The 18,167-nt window shown below is 40.8% G+C and overlaps 1 protein-coding gene across 1 annotated transcript; it reads right to left on the reverse strand.

Annotated features, from left to right (window-relative positions):
- Positions 1 to 516: 516 nt before the first annotated feature.
- On the reverse strand, positions 517 to 15,775 carry IL17A (interleukin 17A; the record flags this gene model as incomplete). Its single annotated transcript, XM_082413772.1, has 3 exons — positions 517 to 8,082; positions 9,323 to 9,648; positions 15,695 to 15,775. 3 exons carry the CDS (start codon positions 15,773 to 15,775, stop codon positions 7,845 to 7,847), a joined length of 645 nt encoding a protein of 214 aa, XP_082269898.1. The 3' UTR covers positions 517 to 7,844.
- Positions 15,776 to 18,167: the final 2,392 nt, after the last annotated feature.

The following is an 18,167-nucleotide window of genomic DNA, read 5'->3' on the forward strand; positions in this document are numbered from 1 at the left end:
TTTATTTGTTTGTTTATTTATTTATTTTTTAACCATTATTTTTAAAGCTGCCAGTTTTCAGACCATAAAGGCATCTCTATTTTAAAAGAAATAGATGTTCATTTAAAATGAGAAACTATAAAGAAAACATGAAAATTATCCATTCCCCATGACCCAGAGTAACTCCTGTTAGTATTTTTATTCCTGTATTTTTAATATTTCCTACCTGTTTTTTAATACCTTATTTCCTTTTGTAAAAATTAATTAATTATCGGCTGCGTTGGGTCTTCGTTGCTGCACGCGGGCTTTTCTCCAGTTGCGGAAGGCGGGGGCTACTCTTCGTTGCGGTGCGCAGGCTCTAGGTGTGCAGGCTTCAGTAGTTGTGGCTCAAGGGCTCTAGAGCGCAGGCTCAGTAGTTGTGGCTCAAGGGCTCTAGAGCGCAGGCTCAGTAGTTGTGGCGCATGGGCTTAGTTGCTCCGCGGCACGTGGGGTCTTCCCGGACCAAGGCTTGGAACCCGTGTCCCGTGCATTGGCAGGCAGATTCTTAACCACTGCGCCAACAGGGAAGTCCAGCTTATTTTTGATAGTTGAATTATTTTCTCCCTCTCATCCTGATTTTTACCCAAGTATTTAGAGTACATTTTAAATATTTCAAAAGTTTTCTTGATATTTATGATAAGCTATGATAATTTTGTACACAGTTTTATTAATATATTTTCAAATTATTTTGCTCTGATAACTTTCTAGAAGAGTAGTTAGTGGTCCAAAGAGCATGAATATTTTTAACTTTCTTGAATGAAATTGTAAACTTGCTTTTCAGGATGTTGTATCCTTTTACACTAATTAGCAGTGAATAATTGATCAATTTGGCACATTCTTGCCAACATTACTATAGTTAAAAAGATAAACTTGGCTACTTCCATAGGCAAAAGATAGGTAATTGTTTAATGTGAATTTATTTATTAGTGATAGTAAATATTTCCACATGTGCTTCAAAGACATTTTGATGCCTTATTGCGTTGTTAGTTTGTATCTTCTGTCTTTTGAGTAGATGTTCTTAATGCTTGTCTTATCAATTAATGTGAACTTTTCCACTATATATAAAATAGATAACCAATAAGGACCTACTGTATAGAACAGGGAACTATAGTCAATATTTTGTAATAACCTACAAGGGAAAAGAATCTGAAAAAAAATTATACATATATATGTATAACTGAATTATACATACATATGCATATATGTATAACTGAAAAATTATACATATATATGTATTGCTGTACACCGGAAACTAACACAACATTGTAAATCAACTGCACTTCAATAAAATAAATACAAAAAATGTAACGTGAGCTTTTCATGATCATTCAGTCAGCAAATGTTTAGTGAGCATTTACAAGGAGGAAAGCACTGTACTGGACGCTGGGCATACGGCATTGAACAAAGCAGACGAACATTCCTGCCCGCAAGGGGCTTCCATTCTAGTGAGGAGAAGTAGAGAATAAATATGTGAAATAGTATATTAGGAGGAGGTGAATGCCATGGAGAAAAATAAATCAGGGAAGTTGCAGAGGGAGTGCCAGGGTGCTCAGAGATGCCTTCACTGAGAAGGTGACATTTGCCCAAAGACTCGAATAAGGGGAGGGAAGTTCGTGCGGCTTTCAGTGGAAGAGTGTACCTGCAAGAGAATACCTTTTGCAGTATTCCTGACAAATATTTTCTCAGTTTGTTGTTTGCCTTTCAGTTTAATGTTTTAACCTATTGAAGATTTACAGTTTTGTGTAGCTGCATCTATCACTTTTTTCCTTTTTTTCTGTACCTTTTAAAAATTTTAATTGTGAAATGCATCATATATGCAAAAGAATGAATATAATGTATGTGTACAGTTTAAAGAGTTCAATAAAGACAAACAAAATCCAAACACCCAAAACCACACTACTCAAGTTAAGAAGTGAAACATCGCCAGGACTTGCTGCCTGGGTGGTCCTCCCCTCCCCTCTAGAAGGAACAACTATCCTGACGTTGGTGTTCATCTTTGTCTTGCTTTTCTCTATAGTCCTCTATAGTATCACACTTATATCGCATGCTTAGACGACATATTGCTTAGTTTTGGAAAACCAGGTGGTGAACACAAACCTGGCTGATGAGGGGAGAACATCATTCCCACTGTTGCGGGAGGCTCCCAGGAGCCGTGTTGCATATTTTGGTCATGGTCTGGCTCCACCTTCCTGGAGAGTTTGCAGGAGCATCCAGGGAGGGCAGCAGTGAGGCTTCGCAAACACTGCGAGCTGTGGGCTGGGGCCAGTGAAGCAGAGCTGGCCAGTGCAGAGTTGTATTTGGGATGCATCTGCTCATCCAGGGATCTCATTTCCCAATACCCCTTATATTCGTGAAATGAAAAAGAGACTGGGTTCCTGAATCTCCTCAGGAAGGAGGCATGCTCACCGACCAGGAACCCCTCACTTGAACTATTCTGTGATGTTTTAGTCCATTCGGGCTGGTATAGCAGAATACCAGAGACTAGAGGGCTTATAAACAACAGAAACTCACAATTTTGGAGGCTGGGAAGACCACGATCAAGGTCTGGCAGAGGACTGCTTCCTGGATCATCTTCTTGCTGTGTCCTCACATCACCTCATGGCGCAGCCACTATGGAAAACAGTATGGAGTTTCCTTAAAAAACTAAAAGTACTCTGTGGTGACCTAAATGGGAAGGAAATCTAAAAAAAGGTGATATATGTATACATATAACTGATTCACTTTGCTGTACAGCAGAAACTAACACAACACTGTAAAGCAACTATACTCCAATAAAAAGTAAAAAAGAAAACAACCAAAAAACCAAAACCAAAAACTAAAAGGAGAACTACCATATGATCCAGCAATTCCACTCCTGGGCATATATCCAGAAAGAAACAAAAACTGTAATTCGAAAAGATACACGCACCACCATGTTCATAGCAGCACTATCTACAATAGCCAAGACATGGAAGCAACCCAAGTGCTCATCAACAGATGAATGGATAAAGAAAATTCCATATATATATATATATAGAGAGAGAGAGAGAGAGAGAGAGAGAGAAGCTACACGTTAGACATATTTTTTTTCTTAAGCAAAATTTGTATTGAACCATTGCATACATACAGAGAAATGTGCAACTCTTAAGTGCATAACTCCATAAAATGTCACAAATGTATCATCTGGTGGTCAAAGAAAGCTTGTTAGAGCAGGTGCTGTCTGATCTATACTTTCTCTCCTTTGGGGCTTTGAAGATTTTACTCCATTACTTCCTGGTGTCCAATGTGGAAAAGTCTGACATCAATATAATTTTGGTTCTTGATTTGGTATTTTGTATTTTCCTCCTGGGTGTGAGCCTTATATCTTCTTTACTTTTAAAAACTAAAAATGTTCAATATATTTGAATATGGTCTCTTTTAATTAATTTGGTCTAAACCCAATTTTCAGATTCACTTAAAAACTAGCAAGATATTTTACATTTAAAAAAATATTGGGATGGGTGAAAATAGTAAGAGGGTACAAACTTCCAGTTATAAGATAAATAAGTCCTGGGGATGTAATGCATAGCACGGTGACTATAGTTAACCACACTGTATTGCATATTTGAAAGTTGCTGAGAGAGTAGGTCTTAAAAGCTCTCATCATAAGAAAAAAAAGTTGTAATTATGTGTGGTGATAGATGTTAACTAAACTTACTGTGGTAATCATTTTGCAATATATACATATATCAAATTATTACATTGTACACCTAAAACTAACACAATGTTATATGTCAATTACACCTCAATTTTTTAAAAAACAAAGGAACATGTCAGAATCCCCAGAACTAAGGAACCAAAATGAAAAACAAGTATCTCACCATTCCACTGTCTTAACCCCCTCAAAATATTAAGAATATTTTCACAATCCCCCTAATATCTTATGCACTGCCTGTTCATGCTTTGTACCTAGGAAAGATACATGCTAAGTGTACTGTTAGCACCCTCTCCATGTGGGCCACACATTAAAATTATGACACGGACAACTGATAATTGAGCTCTTGCAAAGAATTACTCTCAAAAATAACAAAAAAACCTTTGAAATCAGTATGTGTTTTACACTTATAACACAACTCAGTTAGGACGAGCCACATTTCAAGGGTTCAACAGCCACATGTGCTTGGTGGCTACTGGTTGAGACAGTGCAGTTCTGGTTCTGCTACAAGGAGGGGGAAACTCTATCTGCCTGGGTCCTTGAATGTCTGAGTGGAGCTGAGCTCCCTGAGGACCCCTGGGGGACAGTAACATGAGCAAGCAATAAACATTGTTTATTTGAGTTTTGCTTGTTGCAACGGCTCTTAATTACTTACCCTGACTAGACTCCCCAAGAAGCTGAGAGACATTGAATTATAAACTATAAGAAACTAAGCAGAGAGACCAGTTAGGATCCCATTACAAGTGCAACATTTTTTTAAAAAATTAATTAATTTATTTTGGTTGCACCGGGTCTCAGTTGTGGCAGGCGGGCTCCTTAGTTGTGGCATGCAAACTCTTAGTAGTGGCATGCATGTGGAATCTAGTTGCTTGACCAGGGATTGAACCCCTGTCCCCTGCATTGGAAGGCAGATTCTTAACCACTGTGCCACCAGGGAAGTCCCCCTTTACAGTGCAACTTTAAACATGACTCTGGAGTTAGGGAGGAGGGAGAGGATACGAGACAACTGATGAGAGATTTGTCCTTCATTGGATGAGAGGAGTGAGTGACAGAGAGAAATCTAGGTTTTTTGCTCAGATGAACAGGTGATGTCATTTGAGTAGATAAAAAAGGCAGTAGAGAAGCTAGTTTGGGAATAGAGCTCATGACTCTAGTTTTGTCTGTTGATTTTGAGGTGTCTCTGGACAATTGGTTCAAAGTTTACTTCAATATTGACTGTCTGCTGCGTGCCAGATCAGGTGCTGATGGGCTGGCTCTCAAGGGACCACCAACTGGTTAAAAGAAAGAGCCCATATAGTATATAAGAGTAGTGATAAGTGATACCCACAGTGCTTTTGGAGCCCGGAAGAGAGAGACTTAATTTGGGATTGCTGGAGCATTAGGTCCCGGAAGGCTCTTTAAAGGGGATGATACCTACGTGGAGAGAATGAGTAGAGCAGTGGGGGTAGGGCAGAGTGTGGAGGGCAGGTGTCCTAGTCCATTTGGGCTGCTATAACAAAATATCACATATTTTGGGGGGCTTATATGCAAGAGAAATTTATTTCTTACAGTTCTGGAAGTCTGAGATCAAGGTGCCAGCCTGATTGAGTGAGGACTGTCTTCCGGGTCCAAGACTTCTCACTGTGTCCTCACCTGGCAGAAGGGGAGAGGGAGCTCTCTGGGGCCTCGTTAATAAGGGCGCTAATCTCATTCATGACCTAATCACCTCCCAATGATCCTGCCTCTCAGTCCCATCACTTTGGGGGTTAGGATTCAACATATGAATTTTGGGGGGACACAGACACTCAGACCATACCAGCAGGGTATGAATAGAGGAACAGGAAGGGAGAAGGTGGTAAAGGTATACAGGTAGAGCGGACCGCATGACACAGGCACTGAGGTCAAGAACAGCGTGGCAGTCAAGATTGCAGAGTGAAACATCAAGGAGGAAGCAGCATGAGATAAAGCGGGAGCACGACCAGGGCCAGGTTACAGAGGGTGTCTTTGTCATGTCTGATTTTGTGCCATAGATAGAGGTTGGAGGATGGATCTGCAGCAACGACAGGCAGGAAGCTGTTCCAATAGCAGGAGGGAAATGAGAAAAGGTGAAGTCCTGAACCTGGGCAGGGAGGGGCTTAATTTGAGAACTTTCAGGAAGTGAAACAATGAGTTTGGGGATGTGTGGGTGTCGGGAGTGAGAGAGAGGAAGAGGGAAGAGTCAGGGATGCCTCGCAGATTTCTAGCAGAGATGATGGGGTGAATGATGGTACTAACTGGGGAAAATGAAGGGAGAATAAAAGCAACACACATCAGGGGAGAAGAGGCTTCGAAAGCAACTGCCTCTTCCCACCCTCAAAATTCCCAGGAATATAGTCTAGTGGGAAATCATGGTGCTGGACTGTGGATGTATATGCCCTTTTCTTGCTTTCCGTCCCAAAGGAAAAACACAGTTTTATTTTCACCACTACCATTCAAGGAAAAGTGAGAAATGAACAGCAGGGAGAGGTTTTAAAGCATAGATTGTGAGAAACTGTCAGTGGCAGCTGCCTGTGAATCTCTTGTGTGAAAACCATGATGGGAGTTGGTCATGAGACTCAAGATCTCAGACCACAAAAACACTGGAAGGGGTGGGGCTGGAGAAGATGACCCCTGGGTTTGGAATTGGAAAAGAAGAAGAGAACAGCCATGGGCCTCTGGGTGGGGCTGGAGTTTCGAGAATAAAATATTGCAGAAGATGGTCTTTCGAGAAGCAGGGAGCCTGTGGGACCAGCCTGAGAATTCTCAGGGGCACCCAGAAGTAGGGCAAGTAGGACACGCTGGGCCATGATGGGGGAAAATGGTTATGACTTGAAACTTGAAACTACTCTGGAATTGAATATGGTTCAGTTTTTATTTTACTTGGGCTGAACTTTTCTCATGCTTGAGGTTTGTTTTGCCCCAGTGACTCTTTTCTGTGTCCTGGGGTGCACAGAATCAGCGGCCGAGGGCAGGAGAGGTTGTCCTAAGGGTATGACTTGAGCAAGAGAGAAATGTTCCTTTCTAGATCTCTGGTTGACATTAATCTTCAAAAGCAGACTGAGCTTGGGGAGACACTGCCACTCTAGTCTGAAAACAATGCCTTCTCCCAGAACTTCCTCCTTCCTGTCAAACCTCAGGTCATGTCTTTGGGAGGATCTTTTTCTTCCCCCCATATGATCTTTAAAAATGACATGTCATTTTCCCGGGGCCGTTATTTTTGTTTGCTTAATTCGTTCCAGAGAGCACGTGTCCACAGCATTGGCTAATATTATGCGGGCCACCATCCTGTACTGTCTTGAATAACATTGAGAACTTGGACTTGGGGTGGGTGGAGGTTGTTGCTACTCAAAGGCATGCTTTGTTTTGCTCTATTGATAAATTTGCACACCCTTCCGAATAGGAAAGAGCTGAGCTCATGGAAGTCCTTTTAATGAGAAAACAAATAAGGAAACACATTTTATTCCCAAACTTTATTTGTTATCAATTGTTTTCATTACAAGAGTTTAACAGAGCAGAGTTAGACTTGCCGTCTCTCTTGTGAAACCTCAACAATTTACACAGTTAAGGTAATAAATATGAAACTAGGTTTAGTCTTTCTTTTCAGCCATGTCATGCACTCCTAAGAGACAATGAGGAGAAAATCCTGTAGCCATATGCAGTACAAACTCAGAAATTTTCAACTGCTATTTAATCCTATCTAGGATTTCCCTAGGCAGTACAGATACTCATATATTTCACCTTTCTCTAAAGACTAAGAAACATAAATAGATCCATAAATAGCTCATATAAATATAGGTTTTACCTGTTAAATAATAAAATTCCCAAGTCTGGAATCTTGTCTTAAAAAAAATACAAAATAAGGCATGTAATTCATTAAAATGGAATCTCATGCCCCAAAGTTATCTCGGGGCCTATTAAATACATAAATAACTTAAAGCCCTTAGAAAAGCAAACAAGAAGCAAATTGGTACTCAGTCTAAAACTTCCTCCTTGGGGAAAGGGAAAAATGGTTCAGATTCCATCTCTAAACCAGTGTTCCCTCTGGAGTTTCCACAGGATGAACTAAGAACCCTGATGATTTTGGTCAGAAATGGGGCTGGGTCTACTCCCCAGAAAGCCTAACTGATTTGGGGAGTGGGGGTCAGACCGGAAGCTCTTAAGCCATGTGGCGGACAATGGGGGTGACACAGGTGCAGCCCACGGCCACCAGCATCTTCTCCAGCCGGAAGGAGTGGGGGCAGTGCTGAGGCTCCCTTCGCAGGACCAGGATCTCTTGCTGGATGGGGACGGAGTTCATGTGATGGTCCACCTTCCCTTCAGCATTGACACAGCCCGAGTGGCTGCACTTGGCCTCCCAGATCACAGAGGGGTACCTCTCAGGGTCCTCATTGCGTCTACAAGGGAGACAAAAGCCAGGAAGAGAGTGAAATCCTCGTAGGGCAGGAAGGAAATCAAACAGGAATAAACAAAGGGAGACAAATTCACAGGGGCGCAAATGATAGGCACTGTGAATTCTCTAAGTGCTGTTAGTCTGAAAAAGAAGTAGTTTGGGGAAAACTTGTGTTTCAAAGCCCATGAAGTGTTATAGAAAAAAAGACAATGATTAGTTTTTCCCGATTTCTTTCCAACATACACAAAAGAAGATAGACTGAAACTACAGAATGGATTTAAATTTGACACAAAGGTTAATTTGTTTAGGGTACATTTGATGGATGAAAAAAGACTAACGGAATAGTATAGAAACAAGATAACTGTTACTCTGACTTAATGAAGTCTGTCTTTGAAACACAGAATGCACCCAAATTTTATCTGACAGCACGCTGATGGAACAGAGCCCACGGCTGATATGAAGGGCTGCAAACAAAATCTTAAGCCCCTTTATAACCTTCTCTTCTCTCTCCCCTCCAGCTGAGTGAATAATTTGCTTCGACTTCTGAATTACTTTATTTGAACTATTCTTAGTAAGTAGAAGTAAGAAGACAAGAAACCCTACAGTCAGGTGAATCTGTAGGCTCCATATAACTGAGGTTTATTTGCCTAAAATCAAATTATCAAAATACATTTTGTACTTAATCCATCTAAATACTAGATGTACTAAGGACACAGCAAATATTGGTCTGTTGGGGATGTTGTCTAAGTCAAAAAAGGGTGGAAATACCCAGCATGATACTTCTTCCACTGGTATTCAAGCTATATTTTCCCAGTGTTAATACAACCAAAAAAGCACAAAAATCCCAGTTAATTAATAGTTATTTTCAACAAATCTTCTTTGGGAGCTCTGGTGAAGAGAATTCAAGCACTAATCTCCTATGAAAAATGTCTATTTCTTTTTAAAATAAATAAACAACAGACTTGGGGTGTCATAAATATGAGAATGATGACCACCGTTCGTTTGGATGGATTTCTGGGACAATCAGAACTAGTAGAATAGGTGTTATGGGGGGTGGGGTGAGCTGTGCTCTATCAAAGAAATCTGTAGAATGAAAGTTTGAGAATCATTGGTTTACACAATGGCTCTTCCAGTTTTGACGGATGATTCTGAGTGAGTAATACCATTCTCAAGGTGATTTAATTGGCAGTCTGATACATACAGGGTAGAAGAATACAGAGATTTTATCTGGGACTCTTACGTACTGGAGAGTCCAGGGTGAGGTGGAGCGTTTGTAGTAATCGGAGGGTCTTCTGGAATTCGTGTTCCGGTTAAGGATGTTTAGGTTGACCCTCACGTACTGTGGGAAGTTCTTGTCCTCAATATGAGGGCAGCCTGGACTTTGTGGGATTATGATTCCTGCCTTCACAAGAGCCACCAGACTCAGCAGCAGCAGCAGTGACTGGAACTGGGTGGGAAAGGAGAGAGAGGTGGGAGACTGGGTTAGTACCACATGGTTTTTGTCAACAAAGTGGGGTGATGATGGAATTGCTGATAGTTGAGAACATGCTATGGACAAGGAGAATCCACACTAAATTTTCAGATCTGTTAAATGAAAAGCTGGTTAGATGAACAAAATAATATAAGGATGGCATTTCTACCAGTCTTGGACATTTTTCTTTTTTGACTTAGAAAAACCACATTATTCATTGGCTGGCAGTAGTTTTAGTGAAGATGGCAAGTCATCAACCTGTCAGTGCATGCGTCACTCTCAGGTCATTGGGATGGTAATGACCTTGATTTTCTAGGAAGAATTGTCCTCCTGCACCATCGATCCCTCCCCTTGCATGCTGTGAAACCCTATGTGAAATCAAATGTACACCTTAGAAATAAAGGGCTGTAGAAAATCCATGTGTTATCAGTTAAAAATTCTGTTGGTACCACTGGCAAACATCCAACCCAAAATGGACCCCCCTTATGTTTTTCTTAGGTACATTTCCCAGTTTTTCTAAATTTACATATACTGATTCTGTAATCAAATTGGGTTTCAAAAAAGACGTTTTAACTTAAATATTTTAAAAACATAAAGACCATTCACTCTAAACCACACCTATACCATCTATACATCTATGTCTAGTTAGAATAAATAGGGTTAGCATACCGAGACTATAGTATAATAATAAGATAATGGAAAGAAAAGTCACTGCCACAACTTATTAAATCCTCAAGGATAGTGACCCATCTTATTTTGGATTAAAGAAAAATGGGAGAATTATATTAATCCCTTGTACTCAGAGAAACAGGTTTTCAATAAGCATTCTTTCTTAGAGCACAGCATCATGCGACACTTCTTGTGTGGTTTAGCCCCAGTATAGCTATCTTTCAGTTTTAATCTCATCTTTCAAACTGATGTGTACCAGTTCTTGAAAATGCTATACAATGACAAGTATCTATCAAGTGTTTCATTTCCCATCCTACGTAGACAGTATTCTTGGATTTCCATAGCTAGAATCCAGGATTTCATGCCTGCAGTCCAGAAATATTATCTGGCCCAAATCGACGAGAGCATTGCACGTTTGTGCGGGACTCACCATGAACGAAGTTCTCACACGAGCCATGGTAGTTTCTCCCAATTCACTGTAAGTGGATGAGCTCGTGCTTGCTGCGAGATGGACAAAGTGTAGCGCTACCTTCTCTCTTTTTATAGGGCTTTTCTCCTTCTGTGGTCACTTACGTTGGCGTGTAGGAGTGAGTTCGGGGTGACACCATTTTGGTTAAAAGTTCCATCCCCAAATGAGGTCAGAGAAAAACCTCCCCTTCATGACGGGCGATAAACTGCTTCTGGGGGAAAATGGGAAGGACAGAAATTTACGTTTCTAAAGACTATGTCTTCTCTTCATTCTTCAAGGAACTATGACTTGTCAGAAGCTGAGTGGAAACACAGAAATCATTTATTTATGAGCATGCATGAAACTGCCATAAGAGATATCTTCTGTTTTAACGGCTCGTGGGGAAATAAAAGTTTGACCTCACATTCAAGTCCTCTTTGGTCATATGCCTTGATTTCCCATTTGATAACTCCTTTCCTCACCAGATTCCCTAGCCAGATGTGGTGGAGACCATTCCAGAAACTACCCATGGTCTCGCCATATAAACAAACAAAAAAATGGATACATAATTTCATGAAGACAAGACATTATTTCATCGATTTAATGCCTGCTTTGTTGAATGTCTACTCTGCTTGAGGAACAAATAACTAGGTTCAAGAGACGTGAGATTTACTATCAAAGGCACGTCTAACACTGCATGTTACCAAGCAATTTGTTAACTCACGCAATTCCTCAGGAGGAAGAAGGAGTGAGGAAATGTAACCGGACAAAGAGAGGAATGAAAATGGAGGTAGAGACTGCAGGAAGGTGGGGGTAGAGAAAAGGAGGGCAGGCGAGAGCAGACAATGATAACAAGAAAGGAGGAGAGGAATGGGGGATAAGAAGGAAAGAGAGATAGGACTTCCCTGATGGTCCAGTGGTTAAGACTTTGCCTTCAAGGTAGGGGATGTGGGTTCGATCCCTGGTCGGGGAGCTAAGATCCCACATGCCTCTGGGCAAAAAAACACAAAACATAAAACAGAAGCAATATTGTAACAAATTCAATAAAAACTTTAAAAATGGTCCACATCAAAAAAAAAAAAATCGTTAAAAAAAAAAAGAAGGGGCTTCCCTGGTGGCGCAGTGGTTGAGAATCCGCCTGCCAATGCAGGGGACACGGGTTCGAGCCCTTGTCTGGGAGGATCCCACATGCCGCGGAGCAACTAGGCCCGTGAGCCACAATTACTGAGCCTGCGCGTCTGGAGCCTGTGCTCCGCAACAAGAGAGGCCGCGACAGTGAGAGGCCCGAGCACCGCGATGAAGAGTGGCCCCTGCTTGCCACAACTGGAGAAAGCCCTCGCACAGAAACGAAGACCCAACACAGCCATAAATAAATAAATAAATAAATATTTTAAAAAAAAATGTTAAAAAAAAAAAAAAGAAGGAAAGAAAGAAGGAGATGGTTCCTCCTTCCTTTTCTCTCCACTTTCTAAGTGAGGTGAACTTCGATTTCAGGTCCTTGAGGATGGCTCCTCCTCGAAAACATTGAGGTCTATCACAAGGTTGATAAAATGAGGGGTCAGTGGATGCAGACATGGCTGGCGACATGTCACCCTGTCTCTGCCTGTTCTCGGCAGTGAGGTGTTTTCTTGGGTAGACAGACCCTGACTGATCAGTGAGGAAGGCCATGAGCAACTGAAATCTCAGTGGCAATGGTAGATGGATGACCTTGGTAGGCGAAACAGATACAGATGGAAGAGGAAGTGGGATGCAGTTTCTCCCGATTTCCTTGGTTCTGGTGTTGACCTCACCATGTACCTTGGAGACATGGAGTCATCGTGAGCTCCCTTGTCCCTCCTCCACATGTGATCACGTAGCCATCTCAGCAGCAGCTGTGTCTCTCACATCTATTTCCTATTCCCAGACCTACTGCCATTCCTCTAACTCATTGCTCACCCACTTGGACTGTCTTGTTTTTGTTTTCTGGTTGAAGTATAGTTGACTTACAATGTTGTTTTAATTTCTGTTGTACAGCAAAGTGATTGTTATACATATATACACATTCTTTTTTATATTATTTTCCATTATGGTTTATCACAGGATATTGAATATAGTTCCCTGTGCTATACAGTAGAACCTTGTTGTTTATCCATTCTATATATAATGGTTTGCATTTGCTAATCCCAAACTCCCAATTCATCCCTCCCCCACCCCCTCCCCCTTGGCAACTACAAGTCTGTTCTCTATGTCTGTGAGTCTGTTTCTTTTCTGTAGATGGGATCATTTGTGTACTTGGACTGTTTTAATAACCACATGTGCTCTTCCCAATTGTTGCCTTCCACCCGCCTTCAACATTCCTGCAATAGTGATCCTCAAAACATGGCTCTGATTGTGCCTTTTCTTGTATCATTCGCTTGCATTCAGAACAAAATGCAGACCTCTTAGTATTTAAATTATTATTTGACTTAGTATTTGAATTAGTATTTGAAATCTGCAAACTTTACAGCTTTACCTCCCACCACGCTCCATGACCTGGGCTCATGGGGTCCTGATTGTCCTCCTTCCACAGACGGTCCCCAACTTACGATGGTTTGACTTACAATTTTTCAAATTTGCGATGGTGCAAATGTGATATGATTCAGTTGAAGCTGTACTTCAGATTTTGAATTTTGGTCTTTTCCCAGGCTGATGATATGTGGTATGATCTTCTCTCATGAGGCTGCAGTGGCTGTGAGCCATGCAATCATGAGAGTGAACAACCGATATATTTACCAACATCTGTACCCAGACACCGATTCTATTTTTCACTTTCAGTACATTATTCAGTAAATGACATGAGATATTCAATACTTGATTATAAAATAAGCTTTGTGTTAGATGATTTTGCCCAACTGTAGGCTAAGATAAATGTTCTGGGCACATTTGAGGTAGGCTAGGCTAAGCCATGATGCTTGGTAGGTTAAGGTGTATTAAATGCATTTACATCATGATGTTTTCAATTTATTGGGTTTGTTGGAATGTAATCCCATCTTAAGTCAAGGAAGATCTGTAATGCCTGCATGCCTTTTGTTAAGTACTGTCTCTGAAATGCCCTTTCCCATCCTCAGTTTATATCAAAATGTGCCTTGTCCTTCCAGATCCAGTTCAAATGTGTCTTCTAAGTCTGGAGGTCCTTCCTGATCATTTAGCTGAAATGAGCAGCTCCCATAACACATAGCTCATACCTACCTCTCTAGTAACTTTTGCTTCATTTTGTACTGTGTTTTATTTGGCTGGAAGAAGTATGTCTAAGACATATGTTTATTTCCAATTTTAGATTTTACTGTTATCCTTCAAGGCCAGTGTGTTATTCATCTTTGTAACTCCCATGGTGCTTCACGTGAGGCTTTATACAGCATAGGTCTTCACAGATTGCTTCTGTGTTGCTGGTTTTTCTCTGGTCCACAGCTGTCCATGCATATTTCTAGCATATTGCATGTCATTTGTTTATGTATCTGATTTTCCTGCTAGACTGTGAAGCTACCTGGAGACAGTTATTATTAGTCTTTGTATCACCTAACCCAGTGTCTAGGAAATAGGAAGTGCTTAATATTTTGACTGAATTACAGTACAAATAATGTCATTTGGATAGGTCAGAATCTTGAATATTCCTTTTGGGACCCAACTGCATGCCAGTGGCCATACTGAGCTGACACCTTGACTCTCCAGCTGATCCTTTTGAAGGTAGTGTGACAAGGTTGTGGCCTGTTTTGGACCATCCTTAAGTAGAAGATTCCTTGCTTGTTGCTGTCTGGTAAGGATGAGGTCAAGGTGAATGTGTTTGCTGGACAAAGGGGAAAAGCTGATTCTAGTTGTCCTGCCTATGCCCGCCTCCTGTGCCAGTGAAATACACCCTGTGTGCTGTCCTTTGAAATACCAACCCTTGCTTTGAAATAAGGATGGGAAACAAGGTGGGTTTTCACAAAAGTGTAAAACTGACCATTTTGAGGTGGTGGTTGGAGCTCGGTGTGCCCAGTCTTGAGTAGGACTGGTTTCTCAGATACACTCTTGAGCTGGAGGAACAGTCAGAAGCACAAAGATGGTGCACAGAGCAAGGAGGGTATTTGTCTACAGAGGCAGCGGGTTCAGGTTTGGACCGCAGTCTGTTCAGATAGAAGGAATGCTGGACTGGAAATTAGGTGCCCAGAACACTGGAGGAGAGGGCACTTTTATTTTCATTGTGGTTCTGCCATTAACTACGCATGCCCTTAGGTATTTCACATCCTTGAGGCTCAGTTTCCCTCTCAATAAAATGAGTTTTTGCACCAGGTAATCTTTGATTATCTGAATTTTCAGAGAAAGAAAATAGTGAAAGAACAAATAGGGACAGTAAATTAGGGGTGATGATTTTGCTTAGTGATTTCCCCCAGTTTATCAGTCTTGCTTCTTGGAGGGCTTGGGAAACAGATATCCACAAAGTAACGGGGAACTGCAACCTGGGAGTTGGGAGCTGGGTGAGGTGGGGAGAGGAGGAGCAGGTGGAGGCTGGGAAGTCTTCCTGGGAGCCAAGCATTCATCTGGTCCTAGTATAGTGTCTGTGGGCTTCTTGATTTAGGGAAATGAGCTTCAAGGCTCCTTGACCTCATTAAGTCATCAAACAGCATCCCCTTGTACTTACAGTAGAGAACAATGTGGGAGATAGAAGAACATATATCCCTTAAATTAAGACTGTCATTAAAAAATTAAATAAATAGTGCTCGCTTCAGCAGCACAAATACTAAAATTGGAATGATATAGAGAAGATTAGCATGGCCCCTGCGCAAGGATGACACGCAAATTCGTGAAGCGTTCCATATTTTTTTGAATGATTAAAAAATAAATAAATAAGTAAATAAGTTAAGTAAAAAAAAAATGTCTTGCTTAGGTGGTGGGGTTACCATCGAGATACTATTGTCTTTTTAAATTTCTACTCTACAGCCTTTAAAAAAAAAATAACAATGGTCTCAGTAGAGGAGGAGGCCCTGTGCCATCGTTAATGACTTATGTACAGTAAGTCCCCTACATACGAACCTTCAAGGTGCGAACTTTCAGAGATGTGAACGTGCGTTCCATCAGCGTCAGGCATGAGTGAACTTGTAGCTTGCCTTCCATCTCCTATTGCTGATGATCCTTCGGCTCTACCATCTCCCACCTCCTCTCCCTCCTCCAGTCAGTAACTCTTCTTGCCTGTTCACTCAATGCCAGCCCTCATATGCCAGCAGTTGTACTGTACTCTGTACTTTTCAAGGTACTGTACTGTAAGATTAAAAATGTTTTCTTTATTTTTTGTGTTTGTTTTTTAATGTATTATTTGTGTGAAAAGTATTATAAACCTATTACAGTACAGTACTATATAGCTGATTGTGTTAGCTGGGTATGTAGGCTAACTTTGTTGGACTTAAGAACAAATTGGACTTACAAATGTGCTCTCGGAATGGAACTCGTTCGTATGCAGGGGACTTATTGTATATTATAATTTAAAGATAATGGCTTCTCAAAGAAATGGTTGTCATTTTATCTCATGCTGTGCACATCACAAGGAAAACTCCTTTTCTCTTGATTTTGATTTAATATAGAGAAAGTAATGAGTAGCTGCAGAGAATCCTTTTGGGTTTTTAATCTGGGGGCTGATATTTTGAAAATGGGCCAACTCACAAGAAGCAATGTCAGATACTTAATAGGAAGACATGGTTTTGAGAGGGGAGAACGTTTGCCACCGAGTCATCTGGAGGGCCTTGGGGCATTGATAAAATCAGGATTTAGCTGATATTCAGATTTAGATCTAGTTGTTTAAGATCTAGATCATCTATAATATCTCCAACTTCAAAGTATTAATAGTGTTATATACCAGAGGCTCAGCTCTGAGGTTAAAGCTGTTGTGTTTCAAGAATCAGGACTTACTGTCTATGAAATTACCATGGTTTATTAAATAAGAAATATCTTCTTAGTACCAGCCTGATAGTGTCAGTGTTCCTCTCCAGGGCAACACTGTTAGGTGTTCACTACGGCTGTGTTGCTGAGGGCCATCCTGAACAATGAATTGTTGGGTGGGAATCCTAGAGGGGTAGGTACAAGCTTCCTCTGGAATCCCTGGAGGAGGAATTTCTCCTCCTTATATGACATGATGAATTGAAGGAATGATTAACAATGAGGACTTCTGAACAAGTCATTGTTAATGGGCTGGTGAGGGCTAAGAGGTGAGAGGCGGAATCCTTTTTCAACATTTGGATTCTGTTTTTTCACCACTGGGCATTCTAACACTTGGTGGGTTGTTCTTCCCTGATGAAGACCCTCTGTGAACAGCTCCTGTGAGTGGCTAATTATCTTTCTTCTGCTATTCATTTTTGATGCTGCAGGAGCCTAGTCCTAGCCCAGACCAGACTATTTTTATCTGATGGAATCAGATCACAAAACTGTTTGTACGTCTTTAAAAAACAAACTTAATCTATGGAGTCAAAAGAATGTTGATGGGCCATGACATTATCCACGTGAGGGATTTGATTGACAGGCATTCTGTTCCTGGTGACTCCCCAATAGTGCACGACACCTTCATCTTTTCGGTAAATGAGGCTTGCTCTTACACATCTTTCCCAACCTCAAAGCATTGAGATGATACCTGGAAGCTGTGATGAGACCAAGCCATACAAGAAGGAAGACACATCACATCACGTCATCTTAAAACAACTGCAATCCATCAGTGTTTCCCCAGTCTCTACACGAACATCCACAACCCAACTCATCAGATGAGCATGTCAATTTCTCCTTTGAGTAATAACTACTACTAACCTCATGGAAACCAAGCCTCTTCCTTAGGTAAGTTTCTCACTAGCCTTTTACTGAAACACTGATTTAAAGTGGGTCAGAAAACTTTCCATTTTTTTTCAAACCAATACATTTAGAATTCTATCCCTATATATTAGCAGGCACATGCAAATTTTTTTTACGGGTGGCCTTCCCTTTGGTAATGCTGACTTCATCTAATACCCTGAGAATTAAGGTCAGTAAATGACTGAAGTTTCAAGTCTGAAAGGATGTCACTGAAAAGTAAGGTCTAAAATTAAACAAGCAAACCAAACCACACACTGAGGTTGGGCTATCAAGTTATCAGCTTTATTTTCTTTTCAGCAATTCTGAAGTTAATATGATTTAGAGACAACAGCAGAATGTATTTAAAGGACAAGATACAACATGTGGACTCAGAACAAATTGCTAATTGGTTTTTCTTTTTAGACAATATAGAAGATGCTCTGGTGAAGTGTCTTTTCCACAGATTGGAAATATAGTAAAATCAATAATAGTGATGCTATGTTCCTTTATTCCAAAATCCTTCGAAGGATTTGAGGTGATTTGTAACAAAAATTCAGGTAATAAAGTAGATAAAAAATATGAATCAGGCCCAGCGAATATAGTAGAGTCAAAAGTCAAGATCAGGGAAAAGAAAACCAAAAGTCACAGTCCATAGCGATCAATAGAGTTACTCTAATTGAGGTTTATATTTGTCTCT

This window comes from Balaenoptera physalus (assembly GCF_965194825.1).
Source record: "Balaenoptera physalus genome assembly, chromosome: 11".
Lineage (NCBI taxonomy): Eukaryota > Metazoa > Chordata > Mammalia > Artiodactyla > Balaenopteridae > Balaenoptera > Balaenoptera physalus.